Here is a 24,745-nt window from a genome sequence, read left to right on the forward strand (position 1 = left end):
AATTTAAAAGAAAATTAATTAATGGTTAGAATGAGAGGAATCACAAAATATGTCTAAATTATTATAAAAACACAATTTTTATTGAATATTGACTACGATAACTGCCTCAATGTAGTGAACATGAATATCATCTAGTGTAGAAGTAATATTTTAACGGATTTAAAGCAGTTTAAATTCGCTTTACAATTAATTTCTAAGTAATGGTCGGGTTATGGCAAAACAGCCTTAGGTGCATAGGCCCGTATTAATAACTGAGTGATCTCAAGTTCAGTTCAGCACATTGAAATCATTGCTGACTAGCGGTTCGCCCCGGCTTCGCCCGCGAGGAGCATAGTGTGGCCGCGACATAAGATGCGACTAATGGCCGGCTTGGCAAAAGAGCCCTTTAGGTGCATAGAAATAGCTAATTTTGAATGCCTTAATTTTTTATAAGCATTAAGCGCGTCACACACGGTGAAGATACTTTAATATTTTATGTTAAGATTCTCTAATATAAATTATTACCATCCTGTTACAAATTCTATATTTATAAAAAGCACCGTCTGTAAAACATACAAAATTTCGATAGACTGTTTTATTGGCATTAAAATGACCCACTTTGTGACCCACAAAATTTCGGGTCATTTGTAACAGGATGGCGGTTCTACAGGGGTCTTAGTACGCAATGACAAAAAGAAAAATGATGGTCAGAACGCTGATACCGGATACCTTAAGATACTATAACGTTTTATATTAGAGAATCTTAACATAAAATATTATCTTCACCGTGTGTGACGCGCTTTAATATAAATAAACTACATATTATATAAAATTAATAAAAGCAATGATACTTGAGCTTAATTAAGCACGAAAACAAGGGAATATTTGTTATTAAGGCTATAATAGCACAACTTTAGGATATCTCCTAGATACAAATTAGGATTACCATCACCCTATCCTCAAAGTGTATCCTCCATCCCCGAGCGGTCGTTATAATAATTTATAAATAAATTAGATAATAAATATTGTACGGATGCCGTTTATTGTTGTTTGATTTCCTACCTATATCCTTATTCCTTATTATTTTATATTTGAATATATTTATGGTTACAAAAAACCTATTACTTTGTTAACTACATAATAATATTACAAAAGTGAAAAAATTGAATTATTAAATTATTGCCTTGAACCTATATCATTTTTAATTGAAGTAGCTAATATAATGTTTATACACAAATCAATAATCATGTCATCATGAAAACTGCTGAACCGAATTTGATGAGACTGCAACTGGCAGAAAGCACCTATTGTGAGTGAGAATAAACTTGACTACGCAATATATAAATTAGTGATGCAACGAATACGAATACGAATATTCGTATTCGCCGAATAGTAGACATTTACCGAATATTCGTATTCGGCAAATATACGAATACATATTCAAAAACGAATATTTTTGTACGCATCTCTATTTACTACAGATTTAAAAATAGCGCGTAAAAATATGACGTGTGCAGAGACTGCTGATCGACTGGCCTCTTGGCGAAAAGATGTCCATTTTCAACGGTTGGAAACATCCAGACTGAAAAAAAACGTCTATAACCAGAAAATCTACGAATTTTATGTTTTTTTAATAAAATTTTGCCTATTGTAAATTTTAATTATTAGAATAGTAAGCATTCATTACATAAATAAGTCTTTTATTATCAAGGCGAGATATTCGTATTCGTATTCGTATTCGCCGAATAGTAGGTTTGATATTCGTATTCGTATTCGTATTCGTAAAAGTAGTATTCGTTGCATCACTAATATAAATGAAATCTCTAAAAAGTCTGATTGTTGTTTTCAACATTACATGTTTCTATTTACTGTATATGGAAATACTAATCATGTACTTCTATATTTACAATTTAACGATAATAATAATTTAATTATAACGACATTATCACTACATAGTATATGATAGTATAAAACAAAGTCCCTTACTCTGTCCCTATATCCCTTTGTATGCTTTAATCTTTAATACTACGCAACCGTTTTTGATGCAGTTTTTTTATTAGATAGAGTGATCCAAGAGGAATGTTAAAGAAAATACAAATTTATTAGGTTTTAGACGAAGCGGACGCAGCCGCAGGCGGAAAGCTAGTTAAATGATAAAATTTTCTAAGTAGGTAGGTATTTACTTTATTCGGCTAATGTACAAAACAGTCTCACTGATTTCTGAAGGACTAAACAACAATAGTCAAATTTATTATGTCGAAAGTTAGGTATGAGAAAAAATTTACAGTACCATTAGGAACCGATAATCAAAATTTCTAAAGGCCCCACACACATTTAATGACCTATATAATATGCCTACAACGCATGTAGCCATAATTTACAATCCGTTTATATAGGTAGTGAATAAACTCTAAAATCACGTATTTAAAAGATTAAATATTACAAAACTCATGCGCCTACCACGTAATACGTGACAACGATGTCGCAAAAATAATTAGTAGGTATGTAATAAACTTATGTAATTGTGTTAAAATTTCACAATTTTGATAAAAACTACAATATAGGGCACCGTGTGAAGGTGGAATTATGAGTCAACATGAGTTTATTTGCCCTTGTGTGTTTTACTTTGCTGCAGGTAAGTTTAACAGCATTTACTTTTAGAAAATACATTTACAGTTACATGAATTAATATACCTACCTATACCTATAGTTAATATTTTTAAATCGAATCCTGGAAACTTTTAAATCAATGTATTCAACTTTAAGATGCATATTTTCAACTTTCAAACTGTTTACATGTAGTTTGTAGACAAGCTTTTAGTATTCCGCTAGATCAAAACTTTTTTTCTTTGTCCTGTAACCTGTGCATATTATGATAACCATTGTAACTAGGTACTAAGAATTCGGTCATATCAACTTCGATTTTAGGACTTAGGTATATAAAATAAACACACAACATTGTTTTGTTAGAGAATATAATTATTGTTTCTAGTTACCTGTCGAAATATTATTTAAAAATCACAAAATATTGATTATTCGGGTAGGTATGTTAAATCTTAATTTAACGTCAGGCTGTTAAAAATAACATTAATTGTAAGTAGTAAAAGTAACGTAACATTTTTTTCACAGCAAGCATTCTCGCAATGCCTGTGGCCAGCACCAACCCCGATCAGCCTGTCACCACCACCGGTTGAACTGCTGTTGCCCCCACTCCCTCCATGTGCCCCAGCCTGCCCCTCACTTGCCTCTGAACTACCGGCGCTCACACCACTTCTATCCTCTACACTATCTGCTTCAATCGCTGCTTCTTTACCGCCGTTGTTAGAAGCTGCGTTACCGTCTGTACTATCATCGGCGTTAGCTGCAGCGGCGCCGTTACTTAATGCAGTACCAACGTGTGGAAAGGCACCAGCTTGCTTGCCTCTGCCTCCTGCCCCTAGTTGTGTAGCTGCCCCCGCGCCTATGTACTTGTCTATGCCTCCACCTACACCTTGCGTTTCTTTACCACCTGCTCCTACATGTGTTTCCTTACCCCCACCTGCCCCTACCTGTGTTTCTCTGCCTCCGGCTGCCCCTACGTGTGTTTCCTTGCCCCCAGCGCCTACATGCATGGCTTTACCCCCACCTCCATGTGCGACTGCCCCCATGGTTTACGCTGCCCCACATTATTATGGTTGTTAATGTGTGAATAGATATTGTGTAAATTAGGCCAATAGTGGGAAAATGTGCAATGATAAACTAGCTTATTTTCGTATACCATATAGTATCGCTATAGATAAATCATGTAAAAATGTGTCTATTGCCGTTGTTTACAAACCGAATATTGTAATTTCAATGAATTTTGTTAAATTTTTGGATCGAATATGTTAAAACTGACATTAATTGTAATGTTTACCTAAAATTGATAATAAACGTTTTAAAAATATAACTTGTTTTATTTCTAACATTTCTGTAACTACTAACTTCGTAGGATCTAATTTTTTTGAGAACTTATCAGTTCTATTCCGATTTCTGTATAACTATTAATTATTTTTGTAAAGATTCAGGCTAGAGAGCTTAACTTGTAAGATATAATTGAATGTATAGGTTTAGGTACCTACTTATGTATACTCAGCGATATCACTACATAGTAAAAAACAAAGTCACTTTCTCTGTCCCTTTGTATGCTTAGATGCGGTTTTTTTAATAGATAGAATGATTCAAGAGAAAGGTTTTAGTATATAATTTATTAGGTTTAAGTCAAAGCGGGCGAAGCCGCGGGTGGTAAGCTAGTTCATAATAGAATGAACTGATAGTGAAGATGTTCGCATTTAATAGGTCTTAGTTTTTTTAAGTATACCTTGGCATCATATTGATATTACATAAATAGATATTATGGTCATAAATATTTAGGTTAGGTTATGAAGACAGTGCGAAGATATTCTACTAATATTATAAATGCGAAAGTTTGAGAGGATGTGTGTGTGTGTGTAGGTATTTGTTACTCTTTCACCCAAATACTACCGAACCGATTACAATGAAATTTAGCACACATATAGAGGGTAATACATAGGGTAGGTTTTATCCCGGAAATCGCACGGGAACGGGAACTATGCGGGTTATCCTTTGAAAACGCGGGCGAAGCCGCGGGCGGAAATCTAGTATGTTATATATACCACACGATTTGTTGAATTTTTTTGAAAAGTGGCTCAAACAGGTGTGAGAACTACATATTTTATTAGTAAAATAAAACACAAATCTCAAATAACAAATTTATTAATACCTTTGGTTACAGAATTTAACATGACATTAAACTCTTAACAAATAAACAGTTACGAAGCGATTCTTTACATTTTCTTACAAAAACATTCAAATCACGTCCGTATACGCCCACAACCAATCTTAAACTAAACTAATTTAAAAAAATTACTGGATTTATATAATAAATTTTCTGTCTTTTATGCTGGTATTTTTTTTTAATTTACCTTTAAAAATATTTTTAAACTGCTTGCTTGCTTTAATAAGTCAATTTTTTTTTACTATCTTGGAGTTCCAAAAATGTTAAGAAATTACATATTGTATATTGCCATGAATATTAAGACAGGTTTTAATTATATTTAAATACTTTTTCATATTTATAACATGAAAAAAACCACAGCTTGCGACGAACAGTGGCAAAAGTAGAGTCAGCAGAAAATATTACAATTTCTATTAATTTTAATGAATATTCCTAATAATTAACTGCTGTTTATTTTTATTGGATTATTATTATAAAAAATATGTAGTTATTGTCATTTTTAAATGATTTTTTATAGAAAAATGTGAAATAATAATAAAAAGTAACAAGTGTATAAATTATTAGTAACATTCATTAAAATAATGACTACACCGTGACTAGATTTGACTATTGTATTTTGAGATTCAACTCTAATAAAAATTTCATGTTTTTGACTATCAGACCCACAGTTTTTGTTTTGTTTTTATATAATTTTACAATAAATAGATAGTTCTACCCGTTACTTTAGTAAAAATAACCTAAAATTTATATAAATCGAATGAAATAAAAAAAATCGGGAGATTTTTTGTTTTTGAAATTGTTTTAAAATGACTTTTTGAAATTTTTTTAAAGAAAAACACCTAAAGTTTAAACTTTAAAGAATACTTAGGGCCTGTTAGTAAAAAATAAGGCAATATTTATGTTATACTATATTAAGTAGTTTTTAAAGAAAACCTGTTGCAAAATAAGAAATTTATGAATTATTAACTGTACTGAATAAATTTTAAATATAATAATTCAGTAAATCATGGTTTTTATTTAGTTTAAATAACACATACTTATGCACTGCCGGTCAACAAACTGTAGTTATTTCTTTCAAGTTAGGGCCTCTAATTCCTTACAGATCATTTAATTAAGATAGATTTAAATTAGAAATACAATTTGTAGGCACATAATAATATTCTTATGTCCTTATAACTATACACAAACGACTTTCTGATTTAAATTTTAAATAAAAATATTTCAATTAGTAAAATATTTAAAATTTTGAACAAAAATATCAAAATCAATTACAATTTAAGAAATTTTCAATTTGATATTTAGTTTTATATCATACTAGATTTCCGCCTGCGGCTTCGCCCGCGTTTTCAAAGAAAAACCCGCATAGTTCCCGTTCCCGTGGGATTTCCTGGATAAAACCTAGCCTATATTACTCATGGATAATGTAGCTTTCGAATGGGGAAAGAATTTTTTAAATCGGTCCAGTAGTTTATGAGCCTATTCATTACAATCAAACAAACAAACAAAGTTTTCCTCTTTATAATATTAGTGTAGACTGTAGACAAATAGTTTACAAATGAGAATTTTTTTAAAGAAAAGAAAAAAAATATCAAATAATTGTTATCATAAAGTTTTCCTATCAGAAAGTCGTTTATGAATAAGGCCCCAGGGTGTCAAACAGTTCAAATACGGCCCTGGTTTTAAAAAATCTGTTTCATTTACATTGATTGTTTTCTAAAGAAGTTATTAACAAAACATATTATAGTCGAGCCAATTTAATAGGCAACATTTGACGTCTATCAATTTTATCTTCGAAGAGAGGTAACCTGCTTAAAAACATCGATTAAAGTGAATTAATCGATACGCATTTGAAACATTTGTCAATCGAATTTATTAATTTATGATGATTTTTATTCACAAGTAATCAATGCATTCGATTCTAGATGTCAGATTTCGATTTTTAGAGTAACGTCTCTGGTATTTAAAAATAAAAAAGGTTTATTGACACAAAATTGTAGCGACGTCAGTTCTTCAATTCAGAAATTGTTTATTATGTTTAGTATGGTTTATAAGTAAAATGAAATCTTAAAATTACTTGTATCGGTCATTATTATTATAAATATGTAATCAAATTGAAAAAAGTTAAGCAAATGTGCAGTTCTAACAAAACGAAATATCATGTTATTCTATGTCGTCGTTACTAGGTTACGTTGTTGAATTTTGTTGAACTGTCAAATGTTGCCTATTAAAATGGCTCTACTATACATCGCCGGCAATGTATATGCCAAGTAGCTTACTCCGGCGTTTAATTAAGAGGCTAGGCTTTTAATTAAACAGCTGATTAAGCTATTTGGCTGTAACATATAGGTTTTTGATTGGTTAGATTTATAAGGCACTAGATCAATGCATTAATATACAACATTAATACCAAAAAAAAAATATCTATAAATGCTAATAACTATTAAAATAATGGATTACATTACATGGATTACAATATGGAAAAATCAACAAAATTTTATCATTGGAAATCTTAATACTACTTTGGCTCAATTATTGCACTAAGAACTAATTTATTAATTAATTATAAAATGAAAAAACTTAAATCTAAATCTTAAACTAAGAAATGGCCGTAAATATGACACAATTTAAAATCTTTAGTATAGCTTTGATATTGTTGGAGCGAAATTCGTACTTAATACATGGAATTTAAATTCATTTTTGATTGAAGTTTTTTTTCTGGAATATCGATTAAGAATGTAATTATTTTAAGCATTTTTGAAGTGAAACTTCTTAACCGCGTTGAGAGTTAAATTTCAAGGTCGCGTCATGACAATACCGTCACTTCATGTAGTAAGGCGACGATTTTGGTATCTTTGAATCTTGCCAAAGGAGTTTCACTTCTGACACGTGTGCTCATCACACACATTCTAGTTTCAACACACAAAAATTTATATTTTTTCATTACCAAACAATTTTTAAATTTCGTAATATAATTTTCACACCAAAATCAGTACTTTTCTGAAAATGTCTGTTATATTGTCAAATCTAAACGTTGTCAATTGTGAAACGATAAAATTCAAACATATTCTTATATTATACTCATACTTATATTCTTATATGAGTCAAATGCACATAGTACATCAAATCTTTTTATCAAAAGATTCGCTACTATCTGATAACAAACAGACAAATTGTAAAATATCTTCACAATGAACGTAGAGTTTATTTTCTAAAGCCTTATCATTGTAAAAAAATTCGCGCCAAAACTGCATTTTTACTTTTTTATGAAAATACATTTTTAATTTTTTTTATGCATACAGTACATTTACTTCTTAATCGATGTCTTAAAAAACTTTACGTTTTATAATTTGCAATTTTCAAATTTGGCAACACTGAAATAAATTTCGAATTTAACTAGAAAAAAAACTCAGTTTGACAGCTACCATAGACAAAGTGATTCAATTTTTTTTCAACTGTCACTTTGACAGTTTAGTGTCGCCATTCACGAATCGTCAATTACCCCGGTGGCCAGCCCATTTGCCTGCCGCCGAGAACATGCAAGTGTAGATGGTAGACAGACTGTGCTCCGTGTCTTCCGTTGTTTATTACTAGACGCCAGCCTGCTGGAGCTCGTTCTGCGCCTAGCGATCTTGCTACCACCATGAGATGGCCGAGAAGCTGGAATTAATGGAATAGAGAGATTTTAGTAGACTTATAAGTTATCTATAACTAGCGGTCCGCCCCGGCTTCAGTCTTTTTTTCAAATAGATGGCTTCTTAAAACTTTATGTGTACACCCATAACAAGCATCGTGACCTATCGTTTAAAATTAGGTTTTAATAGACAAAATGCTCACGCCAAGCGGTATATACCGGCTGTGCGAAGCTAGAGAAGAAAACATGGATTTTCAGGACAAATTTTGCAACATTTTTTTTGATGTAATTTTGTTGTTTTAGTATTTTTTACGTGATCAGTGTATGTAATACTACAAGTCCTTTCGCGCTTAGTATACCAATAGTGGGACACCCTGTATAAGATAGAAAAATAAAATGCTAATAGGGGTTAATTATTATTATTGATCGAAATTTTGCTATTGATGTTGAATATTTGACTATTTAATTCATAATTCCATACAAATCAGTGTTTTTTTTTTTTTTTTTTTTTATTTATTTAGGTTATCCAACATCAGTCACAACAATAATTAGAGCTAGGGTACATAATATAACAAAAAAAAAAGACAATTGTGACAAACATTTACAGGATAACACAACATGATTAATGAGTCAAGTCACTATGTGGTATACAAAGCAAAAAAAAAAAAATAAATAAAAAGTAAACAAAATCAAGATAATTCCTTTAAATACTTGCGGATTTTATTACAGCTGTCGTGAAAAATATCAATAAAATTGGCATGCTCGTTGACCAACTTACTTAATCTACAGATGGGTGAATTTCGGCCAAATACGGTCCTACGCAGAGGAGGAGCCAAAGGTGTAATTTTATTACGCGGGTACCTAGTAGGAACTCTGAGATTAAATTTATTTAATAGTTGTGGACAATCAATTTTGTTCTGGAAAATTTTGGTAACAAAAATAATATCCGAAAATATAAAACGGTTTTCCAGAGATATAATGTGAAAATGCGACAAACGCCTCTGGTAAGAGGTGATCCTTTTGTGAGATAACCTGCTAGAGAAACTCAGGTGCCATAAGAATTTCTTTTGTATACGTTCAAGTCTTAAAATGTGAGTCGCGTAATGTGGTCTCCAGACAACCGAACAGTATTCAAGAATGCTACGTACGAGACTGTTGTATAACATAATCTTAGTTTTGATGTTATGAAATCCTTTAGAGTTTCTCACAATAAAACCCAACATCTTTGAAGCACGATTCGTAACATATTCAAGGTGATTATTAAAAGTTAGCTTGGTATCAAATAGCACTCCCAAGTCTTTAGTGACAGAATTCTCCTGGATTACCTTATTGTTTATCTGATATTTAAAAGGAATAATTTTAGATTTTCTAACAAAGCGGATAAAAAAGCATTTTTCAGTGTTCAATTCCATACCATTGCTACAGCACCATAAGGCTAGCTTATCAAGGTCTTGTTGTAGTTTCAAAGCATCCTCAAAGCAATTAATAACTCTACAGAACTTTAGGTCATCAGCATACATGAAACAACGAGAATTTTTTAATATTTCTGGAATGTCATTAACGAAGAAGTGAAAAAGAACAGGACCAAGGTGCGAACCTTGAGGAACTCCCGAGGTAACATTGTGTGGCGAAGCATCAAACCCATTAATAGCGACAAAGAATGTACGATCGCTTAGGTAGGAATTTATCCACTTCAAAAACAACGGTGAGAGTCCATATCCACATAATTTTTGCAGCAAGATGTGATGTGGAACCCTGTCAAAAGCTTTGCTAAAGTCAGCGTAAATAGTGTCAATTTGTTTATTCGAATCCAGCTCGTGGGTAATGGTTTCGGTAAACTCTGTCAAGTTGGTCATAGTAGATCTATGCTGAACAAAACCATGTTGATGAAAAGAGAGAAATTATTTGAAATGGTTAGTGAGAGATGGACAAATGAACGACTCAAATATCTTGGCAAAGGTGGAAAGAATTGATATGGGCCTATAATTATTTATTAGTTCTTTTGGACCAGACTTATGTATAGGTATGACCTTAGCCAGTTTCCAGACTGTAGGGAAGAAACCAGAACTCAATGAACAGTTAAAGATTTTTAAAAGAGGCTGAACCAGATTTTCTGCGCAAGCAACAATGAACTTTGGATGTATGCCATCCGGTCCAGCGCCCTTATAAACATCGATAGCCTTGAGTTTTTTTAAAAGAGGCCCATACTCAATATGCGGTAACGTCAGAAGAAGGTCGTTATTATCGGAAATTATAGTTGATGGCTGCTGTTCTTCAGGATTGGGACCCCTCTTCGAATACACAGATCCAAAATAATTGGAGAAAAGCTCGCATACTCGAACACTATCCGAGGAGGTTTCATCACCTAGAGACATAGTAGGTGGGTATGCCCCATTACCACCTCGTTTGGACTTAATATATGACCAAAAGTACTTGGGGTTAGAATGAATTTTATCTTCCACGGACCTAATATATAGATTATAGCAGTTATTTGCAGTTTTAGAACACCTAGTGCTTATTATATGCAGTTCAATTTTATCTCTAGGATTGTTGTACTTCCTATAACGCTGTCTTAGTTTAAACTTCTCCTTCAACATTTTTTTAAGATTATTATTGAACCAAGGAGGATATTTATTATTTTTGGGCTTAATTTTAGGCACATATTTATGAATAGTATTCCTAATCTTAGCATATAAAATATCTAACATTGAGTCTACGCTATCAAGGTCGCAAAACAGTTCATTCCAATTACAATTGCTAAGATCGTTGTTAATAGACTCGTAATCTGCTTTAAAGAAATTGAATTTACAAGCTAACCTATTATAAGGGAGTTTCGCTTCAATTTTATTAGTTATTACTATATCAAGAGGAGGATGATACTTATCAAGGTTACACAGTGGAGACACAGACTCAACGACACTGCAAAGGGGCACGTTATTAGAGATTACTAAATCCAAAATTCTATTTGTTGAGTTAAGGACATTGTTGTGCTGCTTTAAATGGTTTAGAAATAAGAAGTCGACTAAAATTTGACAATGGTTGGGAGCAATGTATTCATTCGTTCCAACTAAGTCCCATTTAATATGACCCAGATTAAAGTCTCCAAGTATTAAGTGACCATACGACAATTCAAGTAACCTATTACAATTATCTAAGAAATGCTCCAGTTTCGAACGATCCACCGGAGGAGGTAAATAGACGGCACATATTGCAATATGACGAATAGATTGTGACAAAGGCCAGTCCAGTATAACCCAGAGATCTTCAAGCTGAGTTTCCCATTCAGGCTTACGTCTCGATGTAAATTTTGAGGAAACAGCAATAAGTACCCCACCTCCATCCTTTTTTGATGAGAAACTGGAATCGCACCTATCCCTTCGATATACAATATAACGGTCGTCAAAAAGCTCACTACTTTTGATATTATCATTTAACCAGGTCTCTGTAAGTATAATTAAGTCATAATTAGAGCATGCCAATTGTCTGAAAAATTCGTGGGTTTTAGTTCGTAAGCCCCTAGTATTTTGATAATACAGATTTAGCGTACCAAATTTAAATGAAAACAAACCACATACATCAATCAAAAAAGAAAAGAAAGAAAAATATATATACTCGTTCTTAGTCTAACTTATCTAAAACATTAAAGTTCTGGACTAGAATATATGGGGCTTCCTCATTCTTCCTCATAAAAATACGTCCACCCCGTATCCAGACAAACTTGTATCCCTTTTCTCTGGCTCTTAGACGAGCTGCTGCGTGTAATCCTTTATAGAATGGTGATAAATGTTCACTAACGTATATAGTTGATGGATTTCCTGAAACCCCAATAAGGCCGCTGTTTATTCTATTTTTATCATGCTTTTTATTATAATTTTGAACCGCAGCTATGACTTGATCACGAAGTCTTGTAGATGACAATTGTACAATAACAGATCTAGGACGGGGACTAGTCTTGTTAATCTTTGAGATACGGGTACAATGAATTATGCTTTGATCTTCTAAGGGGCAGCCAACAACATTACCAAGGTTTTTAATAATATGCAATAAGTTCTCATTCTTATTTTCGGGTATACATTGTATCTCTATGTTATTCTGACGAAGCTGTTGTTCTATTTGGTTACAACGATGCTCAAGACTAGAAACTGTATGTACCAAGCCATCATTTTCTTTCTCAAGAGCGGAAATTTTTAATTGAGACGCGTCATAATTCTTCTTAATGTCTTCGTATTGATCACTAATAAACATCATAGAATTCTTAAGAGCCGTAATTTCATCCTTTAGAGGTTTTAATTCATTATTAATTGCGTTCACAATGTTATCATTCATTTTTGCGAACAAATTATTTAAGGTATCCTTTAAAACCTCCTGTACGACATCCTTAACGTCTTCGCGTGTAATAGTGGGAGACACATTAACCATCGGGGGAGAGTTGACAGCCTGTCTTTTATTGCCTCTGATGGTTGAAACGTTACGTAGGGGGGTATTATCATTATTTGATGCTCTTGGAATTGCCCGCACACAGTCGGGACAGCTCCAAACGGAGCGCATTTCAGGACTAAGCGAGGCTTCATCAAGACCCATACATGCAAAATGATAATTTTTGTCACATTTCACACAAATAATGTAAGCATCTTTATTTTTTTGATGCGGCGTACAGCATCCCCAAATATTATTATTACTCATTTTTGTATTGATTTTATAGTCACTATGTTATGTACCTACATATAAGATTAGAGGATGCATGGGGCCACCCAAGAAGCTGCACCTGTTAGGAATTGCGACATCGCGCACACCTGCGCTTCCAGAGAGTGTTGCGGCAATCATCGCCACCGCGACGCTGCAGCTGCCCCGCCGAGGAGGACGAGCACTCTTAGTTCTAACATCGAACGGGAGGGACGTAGGTTAAGTTAGGAGTAATTTATTATGTAATTTTTTTTTACAATAAATAATTTAAAGTAAATTTCGGTTTTTTTTGCGCCTTCGCGGGCCGGTCGATATAATTGGCGCAGTCTTGTGGATGATCCTCGAGAGCCGTCTCTCGGAACGCGAAACTACAAGCATCGAGAATTGCCATTCCATCGGAGGGACGACGACGGGGACCAAGAACCTACATCTATTGGCCGCCGCAACGCGAAGGGTATCCGAACATTGATACTGCAAGAAAGGCCGAAATGAAAATCCTGTAAGTACACTAATTCTCTTAGTGACTTGCCATTCCTAGATTTGTAAGTTTTCCTAGATTACCCATTCACGGGAACCGAGGAACTGTAGCGCGTAGGTTTAAAATATTAATTCATCGCGAATTAATTTTCGAATTTTACAAAATCAAATTGTAAAATTCAAATATAGATATTAGGTTGATAAAAGATTAATAAGTTTAAATATTAATTAATTACGAATTAATTAATTTTCAAATTTTGCGAATTAATTCATTTCATAATTCAGATATATTAATTAGGTAAAGATTATTATTTTTTTTATATTAGTTTAACGAAGTTAATAAATTTAATTATATTTAATATATTTTATATTATAAGTATAGGAAATACAGATATCTAAAATGTCAGATTTGGATAAAATTTTTAATGCACTTAGGCTTTTGCCAGAATTCGATGGTAATGTTAACGTTTTAACAAGATTTATACATTTAAGTGACCAATTGGCTGAGGAATTTATAGAAAAAGATCCCGGAAATACTTTAAAAACTGCCGCGTTATGTAATGGTATTTTAAATAAAATCACTGGGCCTGCAGCCCGAGTTATTAATGCAAACGGTATACCTACTACTTGGCACGGTATCAAAAGCGTATTAGTTAATAACTTTTCTGACCATAGAGATGAGACCGCCCTTTATAACGATTTAGCCTTATTAACGCAAGGTCGTAGCTCTCCTCAAGAGTTTTACGAAAAATGTCAACATCTTTTTAGTACTATAATGACGTATATAGCATTACATGAAACAGTCGTTACTACTCGTGAGGCAAAAAGGGACCTGTATCAAAAATTAACACTACAGGCTTTCCTACGTGGCCTACGAGATCCGTTAGGCTCACGTATACGTTGCATGCGCCCCGCAACCATTGAAAAAGCATTAGAATACGTGAATGAAGAACAAAGCACTTTATACCTTCAACAACGTAATGAAACTTTTGATAGGAAACCCCACGTACCCTTTAGAATGCCGTACTCGAATGAACCGTTTTATAGACATAATGATTTTAGTGAACCTATCTCTTCTAAACTACAGCCTTTACATTCGTTCAGACCGCAATTTAAGCCACCAAATTTTAATCGAAATTTTAATCAACCACAGGGACCAGCACGTCCTACTCGTACTATGCAAATTTTCCGCGCTGCACCCCCTAACTATAACCCGCAGAGCAATACGTTCAGATTACAGCCTAAACATCCCGCGCAACCGAAACCGCATCCTATGAGTGGCGTTAGCCATTACGTTACAAAGACTTTACCACCAACACCTTTTGCACGCGCTCATGATTGGTCAAAATTTGGTAATCCACCCCCGAGTAATTACTTTAAGACTAGGGAGATGAATCATAATGAATATATAGATAACGAAGAATATTACTGTACCGATTTATATCCTTATGAGGATAACTATTATAATAATGAATATTACTGTACGGAATATGAACCTTATGTACATTACGAACAGACAGACGCACCTGAAAATTCTGATGAAACGTGTGACGTACGTTCAGAACACGATCAGGATTTTCAGAATCCACCAAAATTAGAAAAACCAAAATAGAATTAAATCTACACACGCAACGTCAGCTTCCTTATATTCAAATTCATAATCCTCCACTTAAATTGTTAATTGATACTGGAGCTAACCAATCTTTTCTTAGCCCTGATGCAGTACAGAGATATTTTCCTGACGTTACTCTTAATTATGACCCCTTTGAAGTAAGTAATGTTCATGCTGTAACTCGTAGTAATTATTCTATAACATTACCTAGTTTTCCTGAATTTAATGACCCTGACGATATTACATTTTTCGTTTATAAATTTCACAATTATTTCGACGGCTTAATAGGTTCAGATTTGTTAGATAAATGGGAAGCATCAATTAATTATAAAACTAAAACTTTAAATACTTGCAATGCTACGAATCGGTTATTAGTATATGACTCACGGAACGCTAATCTTTATGAGGACGTCATACCCGCAGGAAGTAGTAAATTAGTTAGATTACCTATAGATGTTGAGAATGGAGACGCTATTATACCGGAACAAATTATATGTAATTGTCATATTTCTGAATGTTTAACGAAGGCGAAAAGCAATCGCGCTATCGTGGAAATTTCTAATCCAACCCGTAATGACGTAATTTTTTCAATGGATCGACCAGTATGTGCCGAGGTTTATAATAACGAGTGCACGCGCACCAAACGTTCGTCCGACCGTGTGAAACAGGTATTATCTCGCTTGCGTACTGATCACTTAAATAATGAGGAACGTTTAAATTTAGAGTCATTATGTTCACAGTATGCGGATGTATTTTATATAGAAGGAGAAACCTTAACATTTACGAATAAAATTAAGCATTCTATTAGAACTAAGGATGAAATACCGGTTTATACGAAAAGTTATCGCTATCCATTTATTCATAGACAGGAAGTACAGAATCAGATAAGTAAGATGTTAGAACAGGGTATTATTAGACCATCAGATTCAGCATGGAGCTCTCCTATTTGGGTGGTACCTAAAAAGGCAGATGCATCCGGCAAAGTTAAATGGCGTTTAGTTGTTGATTTTAGAAAGTTAAATGAGAAAACTTTGGATGACAAATATCCGATTCCTAATATTACAGATGTCTTACATAAATTGGGTAACTGTCAATACTTCACAACGTTAGATTTAGCAAGTGGGTTTTATCAAGTAGAAATGAACCCAGCTGACATTCCAAAAACCGCTTTTAGTGTAGAACATGGTCATTTTGAATTCTTAAGAATGCCCATGGGTCTAAAGAATAGTCCGTCTACTTTTCAAAGAGTAATGGATAATGTACTGAGAGAATTGCAAAATTCTATTTGTCTAGTCTACCTAGATGATATAATAGTATTTAGCACTTCTTTACAGGAGCATATCGTTAATCTTGGGAAAGTGTTTCAGAAATTGCGTGAATCCAACTTTAAAATACAAATGGATAAATCGGAATTTCTTAAACTCGAAACCGCGTATCTAGGTCACATTATTAGCAAAGATGGGATAAAACCTAACCCAGATAAGATATCTGCCATCCAAAAGTATCCCCTTCCGAAAACTCCAACCGATATTAAACGATTTCTAGGTCTATTAGGTTATTATCGGAAATTCATACCAGATTTCGCTAAAATCACGAAGCCCATGACACAATGCTTAAAAAAGGGTTCAAAGATAACATTTTCTAAAGATTACATTGAATGTTTCGATAGGTGTAAAACATTATTAATGAACGATCCAATTCTCCAGTATCCTGATTTCAATAAAGAATTTATTCTTACGACTGATGCGTCGAATTTAGCCATCGGTGCTGTACTCTCGCAAGGCCCCGTTGGTTCCGATAAACCAATTGCGTACGCTTCACGTACACTTAATAGTAGCGAAATTAATTATAGTACGATTGAGAAGGAATTATTAGCAATTGTCTGGGCAACGAAATATTTCCGTCCTTACCTTTTTGGCCGCAAGTTTAAAATTATAACTGATCATAGGCCCCTTCAATGGGTCATGAATTTAAAGGAACCTAATTCCCGTCTCACACGTTGGAGGCTCAAACTTAGCGAATACGATTACACCGTAATTTATAAGCAGGGAAAGCAAAATTGTAACGCCGATGCTTTATCGCGTATTCAAATTAACAATGAGGAAACAGATTCTTTAGCGGTTAATCCAACAGAAACAACACCTTCGTTAATAAGAAGAAGTTCAGATACAATTACTGTTAATTCAAATTCAAGTACGATTACTGCACATTCGAAATCAAGTACTCTTACAGCAAATTCCGACACCGTCACAGTTCATACTGACGCGGAGAACCCAATTCTAGATATACCTATAACAGATCACCCGTTGAATAAATTTAAGAGACAGATAGTTATTACTTTAATAGATAGAGTACCGAGTAAGCCTATAATTTCAAAACCTTTTGAAAATCATACTAAGATAGATATTAATGTTAACAAAGCGAATATTGATAGCGAAATAGTTTCACTAATTAAAAAAATATGTAGATCCTAAGATAAAAACTGCAATTCTAGTTCATCCCCCTGATGCTATGTGTACTATAGTTCCAATAATACAGAGTAATTTTAAAAGTTCATGTATGGATTTAGTTCTTACAAAATTAGAATTGCAAAATGTCAAAGATTACTTTAAGCAACAGGAAATAATACGAAATTATCATGAAGGCAAAACTAACCATCGCGGAATTAACGAAACTCATTTATCTTTATCTAGGAAATACTTTTGGCCTAAAATGAAGGAAGCAGTAACTAAATATATTAATGAGTGTAGCATATGTGGTCAAGGGAAATATGATAGAATTCCAGTAAATCCAAAATTTCGAATCGTAGTTCCTCCTACAAAACCTTTTGAAATAATACATCTCGATTTACTTAGTATTGATTCTCAGAAATATCTCACTATAATAGATGCATTCTCTAAGTATGCTCAAGCATATTGTTTAAAGGACGCAACCGCAATAAGCGTAGTTCAGGCTCTTTTGACGTTTGGTACACATCATGGCTTACCTATGACTGTCGTAACGGATCGAGGTCCTGAGTTCACGAACCAAATATTCAGTGAATTTGTAAGGCTTCATAGAATAAATCACCATAAGTTATTAGCTCATGCACCTAACGAAAATGGTATGGTAGAACGGCTTCACTCAACTTTATTAGAACACATACGTTTACTAAAACTTGAACGACGTGGTGAATTAATCATTAACTTAATGCCGTATGCTGTTCTTGCCTATAATAGTTCGATCCACAGTTTTACGAAGTGCAGGCCTCTTGACATTATAACCGGTCATTTAGATCCCCGCGATCCTGTAGATATCGATCTATCAGAAAATGTCTTACAGCAATATATGCAAGAACATCGCGATAGTATGCACAAAGTATTCAAAATTATTAATGAATCGTCTTTGGAACGCCGTACTCAAATTACAGAAAACATTAATAGGAACCGCGAACCCGAAATACAGTATTATCCAGATCAACAAATTTTTGTAAGAAATCCTAGGGCTAGTCGACAAAAGACCGCACCGCGTTTTACGCACGATACTGTACTGGCTGATTTACCTATTCATATCTATACTAAGAAGAAATATGGCGCTGTTGCTAAATCTAGGCTTAAGAGGGTACCTAAATTGTTACAGAATCCTTCCTCTGATCCTGTGCCAGATTCAAGCAGAAGATCCCACCCTGACTAGCTTGGATGACGGACCTGGTATATTACCATTTAATATTGGAACTGCTAGAATTGTCACTCATTATCATTCATTTTTGCAAATTATTAATTTAAAGGATATTCGTGATAGTATAACCATAGTAAAGGATCAATTAAATTCATTAACGCCTAATTTGCACGATAAATTATTTTCGCTTTATAATTCACATATTGAACACTTGCATTATAAGATTATTAAATTGTCAAATCAGTTGGAAACTTTTGAACCCAATCGCATAAAGAGAGGTCTCATAGATGGTTTAGGTTCAGTTATAAAAAGTATTTCTGGTAATCTAGACTATACAGATGCAATTAAATATGATACCGCAATTAAATTATTACAAAATAATGAGAATAAATTGGTCACAGAAATGAATAATCATATAAGCCTCAGTAAAGATTGGATAGAACAACAATCTGATATTTTAAACAACTTAATTAAAAATCAGGAAAAAATTGAAATAGCTATAAATGATTTAAAGGCCAATAATTTAAACGTTACTCTATACATAGATTTAATTCAACGCGTAGCGATTTTATCAGATAATATAGATGATATATCTGAAGAATTACATAGATTAGAAAATTTATTAGGTTTTATTCGTGCGAAAAGTACGCATCATCTTATGTTCAATTCAAATTCTCTAAAAGAAATGCTAAATAAATTACACAAATTTTATGGTAAAGAGCAAATCCCTCAAGTTAATTATAGAGAATATTTTGATTTAGTTAAACTAGGCTATTATTATAGTAATAGGAATATAGTTATAGTTTTTATGTTCCCGGTTGTCCTTCCTGCTACCTTTGAATTATTTAAATTATCCATAGTTCCTAATAAAGATAGTAAAGTCCTAATTCCACCCTATCCTTTTGTGGCAATTCACAACGAGGATTTTATGTACATGGAGGCAGAATGCCCGAAGTCTGGCCTAGGGTATCTATGTGAGGACAAGCTGAACCATCATCGATCCAAAAATGACTGCGTGTATCACCTTATTACCACGCAACGAGTCGACGCATCTTGTCTCTTCACGCCTGTGGAGCTCGGAGCGCCCGCACTAGAAAAATTAGACGACGCCCACTACGTCATCAGTTTCCCCAAGCCATCAAAAATCCACTTGTCATGCTCGCAAGATCAATATGACGTCATTAAAGGAAGCTACTTAGCCACAATACCCAAAAACTGCATTCTTCAAACGGAGGCTTTCAAGATAGTCAATCGAGAAGACCATATCAAAGGACAGATAATGAAAATTGCAAACCTGCCAGATTCCAGCCAATATAATACAGATGAAGAAGTTCTGAAGTTGAATTCGATAAATTTGGATAAATTACACGCTAGTAACAGAGCTATATCAATGGAAATGCCTATCAGTACTAACAACGGATACGAGATTCTCTATATGCAGCCTTCCATAATACCGATATATGTTATATTAATAACGAGTGCAGTTGCCCTAGTGACATGGTACATCGTACGGAGACTGCGTACATCAAAGCCTATTACTACGAGTGTTCATGGTAATCAAAAAGAAGAAATAGAACATCAATCGGCGGAGGGTGAAATTTCAGCGATATTAACGAGCCTTGCCCGCCAATAATCGCTGAACTTCAGGAGGGAGGTGTTATGTACCTACATATAAGATTAGAGGATGCATGGGGCCACCCAAGAAGCTGCACCTGTTAGGAATTGCGACATCGCGCACACCTGCGCTTCCAGAGAGTGTTGCGGCAATCATCGCCACCGCGACGCTGCAGCTGCCCCGCCGAGGAGGACGAGCACTCTTAGTTCTAACATCGAACGGGAGGGACGTAGGTTAAGTTAGGAGTAATTTATTATGTAATTTTTTTTTACAATAAATAATTTAAAGTAAATTTCGGTTTTTTTTGCGCCTTCGCGGGCCGGTCGATATAATTACTATTAGTATGCAACAATATTTAAGCAACAATAAATATGATACGTGTCTTCGATAAAGATGTCTATGACGCTGTCGAAAAGGCTTGTATCTGTTCCGTCGTTGATTGTTTATAAAGTAACTTGACAGATTCAAACAGCGTTGGGACAGGTGACATTTAACAGAAACAGATTTGAGTTCTAAACATCCTTCAATAATAAATTCATACCAGTATAGGGCTTCGGTACACTGATGATAAAACTTGAATTCCTTGGCTCAGCATGCAGGTGAAGATATCGCCAAAATTTAGAACTGCCCGCAGTTGGTTTTCGGTAAAATGTGTCTTCGAAATGTTTAAACACTTTTTGTCGAGTTGTGCGACGTTCTGATTTGAAGATTATTATAGGAAAGTATCAATTCCTCAACACCAAACAAACTCCAACAAACAGCAAGTCAAACGAAGGTAAAAAAACAATTTTTAAGGTAATTAAGTACAGAGCGTGGTGAACTTGACAGACGTGATACCAAAAAAAGCAAATTTCTAAGCATAATGTGTGTTCTAATTTAGCCTATTCATAAAATTTAACAGACAGACAAGCAAATTTTGCATTTATATAGTTTAATTAGTATTGTCACATGCTCGTGACTAAATCATATGGAATGTGTGATAAGCAAAACATGAACACAAGGATAGCATTCCAAAATTATCTCTGTGTTATAGATAAGACATGTTTTGAGGCACATTTATCGTGTCAACACATATTAGTAGATAATTTTTAATTATTTCCTCTTTTTCTTGAGACTTATCTCTTGACTTTTACTGGTTCTAATTTTTAAGGTTTGGCTTATTGAAAAGGTCGCAAAAACTATTCAATATATTTTGTGAATAGTGCATTTACATCTACATCGAACTTAGCATATTTAGCAAATATAGAGCATTTTTTCGTTGTTCTTAGTGCATTCGAAATGATTCTATGCAATGTTCTAATACTTAACACTGAATATGAGTTTTCGTTTACACTAAAAGATCACTTACAAATGCTCTTGCTCTAGCTCTAGTTGTATGTTCGTTTGGTGAAGTCTTTGCTTTTGTATACACACAAAACTCTATGTCCATTTCCAGACAAATCCCTACTACAATCTATAATATAAAAATGAATCCCAAAATGTGTTGGTAAGCGCATAACTTTAGAACAGCTGAACCGATTTCTTTAATTCTTTTTTTATTAAATTCCTTGAAGTACGAAGATGGTTCTTATATAGAGAAAACGTGAATATGTACCACGGGCGAAGCCGGGGCGGACCGCTAGTAATATTATAAATGCGAAAGTAACTCAGTCTGTCTGTTACGCTTTCCCACTTAAACCTCTCAACCGATTTTGATGAAATTTGGCACAGACAATCTTTAGACCCTGAGAAAGAACATAGGCAACCTTCTATTGCAAAATACGTACCATGGCTGAAGCCGGGGCGGACTGCTAGTGATATATGTATAACTATTTGAGTATGAATATGACATGAATACAGAATGAATAATATAAATTTTGATAGGAATATATTAAGTAATATAGCTACAACTGTATCAAAGTTATTGTTCATCATTAGGTGGATAGTACTAGAAAATAAGATTTCAGATATATTAAATCCACCATCAAAGAATTGAAAGTATCTAAGTAATTAGATTATTTTCAATTTTAGCTGTATTTCATTACCAAATACTTTATTGAGGTTATATTAAAAGCAAAGTTGTAAAAAGTAAATAGTTCATAAAATACCGTACATACCTCTTTATCAGTCGATTCACAGTCTTGCAGCCTGGGTATTCTGCGTTTCGGAATCACTAAAAAATGAATCGGCGCCTGCGGAGCTATACCGTTGAACGCGAGACAAAAATCATCTTCGTATATAATATCTGCCTTGATTTCCTTTGAAATTATTTTGTCGAATATCGTAGGACCAGGCGACGCGACGCTCGAAGCCTGCGCTTTTTTAACTTCATCGCTATATGGTCGGCGTACTGCTATCGCGGCACCTCGATTCAAATCATAGATGTTTGTCGGGTAGCTTTTCTTCAATCGGAACTTGAGCGCGCGTTGAAACACTTTGTTGAACATTTTGTAAGCCAAATCACATTGTGTAGTTAACGCGACGCAGATTGACCTTTGATTGTTTGCGAAATGTGAATTTGGAATGTTGATTCTTTTTTTTTTGTGATTATGTTCGCAAATTAGTCCTGTCCGTGGAAATTGGAATTGACAATGACATGTGTAATTTGACACTTGACAGTTGGTACTTAGCACAGATTAAACCTTTTGACATTATTACGGTATCGAATACATTTCTTTTTGATTAAATATAATTGAGTCCACTAAGGAGTCCACATATCATATTTTGGTTGGACTAAAGCAAAGGGGGCGCAGGACTTACGCACGATTGACGCAGGTCATTATAACACCTATTTATTATTGTTTTATCGTAAAGATTACGCTAATATAAGCATGTTTTATAGGAACAACTTTTCTCTAAAATCAGAAATGGCCGAGATATTCGCCCTCAAAGGTTAGGTTTAGGCTTAGATTTATGATCTAAGGGTTTAGGTTAGGATAGCCGTTAGGTTAGGTTAAGTTTCTTAAAAAAAAAAAACTACACAGACGACGACTACACAGGCGTCGACGCGCAAAAAAAAATTTTTCACTTTGGATCACAAAGTCCTTACTTTGCGCCCCCTTTGCTTTAGGCGGACCGATAACTGAATTAGGTACATGGGAAGTAGTGTTATATTTTGTTCTATGTTATTTTTTTCCTTGATAAATAACACTTTATCAAGGTAAAAGGAATGCAGTTAATTTTAACAAAACTTAGCGTGAAATTAAGATATTTTTTATTCACAATCTAAATATTCTAAATAAAAATTATGAAATCAATAAGTTTTAAAATCCATTACAAGGCAGTTTAAATACTTCAAGCCCAAGGATTTCAGGAAAAGGTAATAAATAAAACACAATATTTAATTTACAAAACGTTTTTATTAAAGCTTTCACAATTATTATTTACTTGTCTTATAATGGAATATTTTTACATGTTCTACCTATTCATTTTTAAATAATGGCTGTACACGTGTAGAGTAAACGGTAGATTAGAGCAGTACAGTACTAAAATTTCTACTAAATCTGGTAAAGTGATATGCTAGTTCACTCTACCCGTGTACAGTACCCTTAAGAGTGTTTAACTATTGTAATCGTAATAAACATATATATTTTAACCTTAAAAAATATACAATAACCTCGTAACGCCCAGATACCTGATAAAAGGCATGCAGCTCGATAGTGGTACCGGCCCAAGCTGTTATCCAACTTTATGACATAAACGCCCACGGTACCTTTTTAAAGGTATCTGACAGTATCTGATTTGAAAACGCCGTAACATTTTAAATTACGCGCCAAATCTAATTACTGTTTTTTATCCGGCTACTGGAAAGTATGTTTTTGTCTATGGTTAAGCAATAGTGTCAATAGAAAAAGAAAATATATGTAATTTCCGGCGAAAAATCTGGCCATCTTGACTGACTAGAGGACGTGGTAAGTTCAATCCATGATTATTGATGCAATCTTAGGTTTTTAACTGAGAGTATCTTACTCTGCTTGTTGCCAAATATGTAAATATTATAATTACATTTAGATTTACGCGAAAATAAAGAATATGCGTGTGAAATAACCTTGTAAAATCTGGATACCTTTTAGAAGGTATAAGAGTATTAACATATTATTGGATTTTAAAAGGTATAAGGGAATAAACCACTAATCAATTTGATTTGCCTTTGCAACTTATGATTTAGACCGTTTTCTCCTTCATAATATAAAGTAAATTATTGAGTCCGTTACAGAATATTTTAGTACCTATCCTTTTCAGGTAACCCAATGAGAGACAAGCATATCGAAGAAGCTTTAGAAGTATGAACTATGTATTTGGAGATAAGGATTTCAACATAAACCAAAACTAAGA

The 24,745-nt window shown here is 33.8% G+C and overlaps 2 protein-coding genes across 2 annotated transcripts; one reads left to right on the top strand and one right to left on the bottom strand.

The window, feature by feature from the left end:
* The first annotated feature begins 2,481 nt into the window (after window positions 1–2,481).
* Window positions 2,482–3,904, top strand: LOC123704388 (anther-specific proline-rich protein APG-like). Its single transcript, XM_045652749.1, has 2 exons — window positions 2,482–2,614; window positions 3,109–3,904. Exons 1-2 carry the CDS (start codon window positions 2,576–2,578, stop codon window positions 3,658–3,660), a joined length of 591 nt encoding a protein of 196 aa, XP_045508705.1. The 5' UTR covers window positions 2,482–2,575; the 3' UTR covers window positions 3,661–3,904.
* Window positions 3,905–7,802: 3,898 nt separating this feature from the next.
* On the bottom strand, window positions 7,803–22,915 carry LOC123704280 (adenosine 5'-monophosphoramidase HINT1-like). The gene is made up of 2 exons (XM_045652590.1): window positions 22,528–22,915; window positions 7,803–8,413 (listed from the first exon to the last, which is right to left on the bottom strand). Exons 1-2 carry the CDS (start codon window positions 22,855–22,857, stop codon window positions 8,252–8,254), a joined length of 492 nt encoding a protein of 163 aa, XP_045508546.1. The 5' UTR covers window positions 22,858–22,915; the 3' UTR covers window positions 7,803–8,251.
* Between the last annotated feature and the right edge of the window lie 1,830 nt (window positions 22,916–24,745).

Source organism: Colias croceus, chromosome 29 (genome assembly GCF_905220415.1).
Source record: "Colias croceus chromosome 29, ilColCroc2.1".
Classification (NCBI taxonomy): Eukaryota; Metazoa; Arthropoda; class Insecta; order Lepidoptera; family Pieridae; genus Colias; species Colias croceus.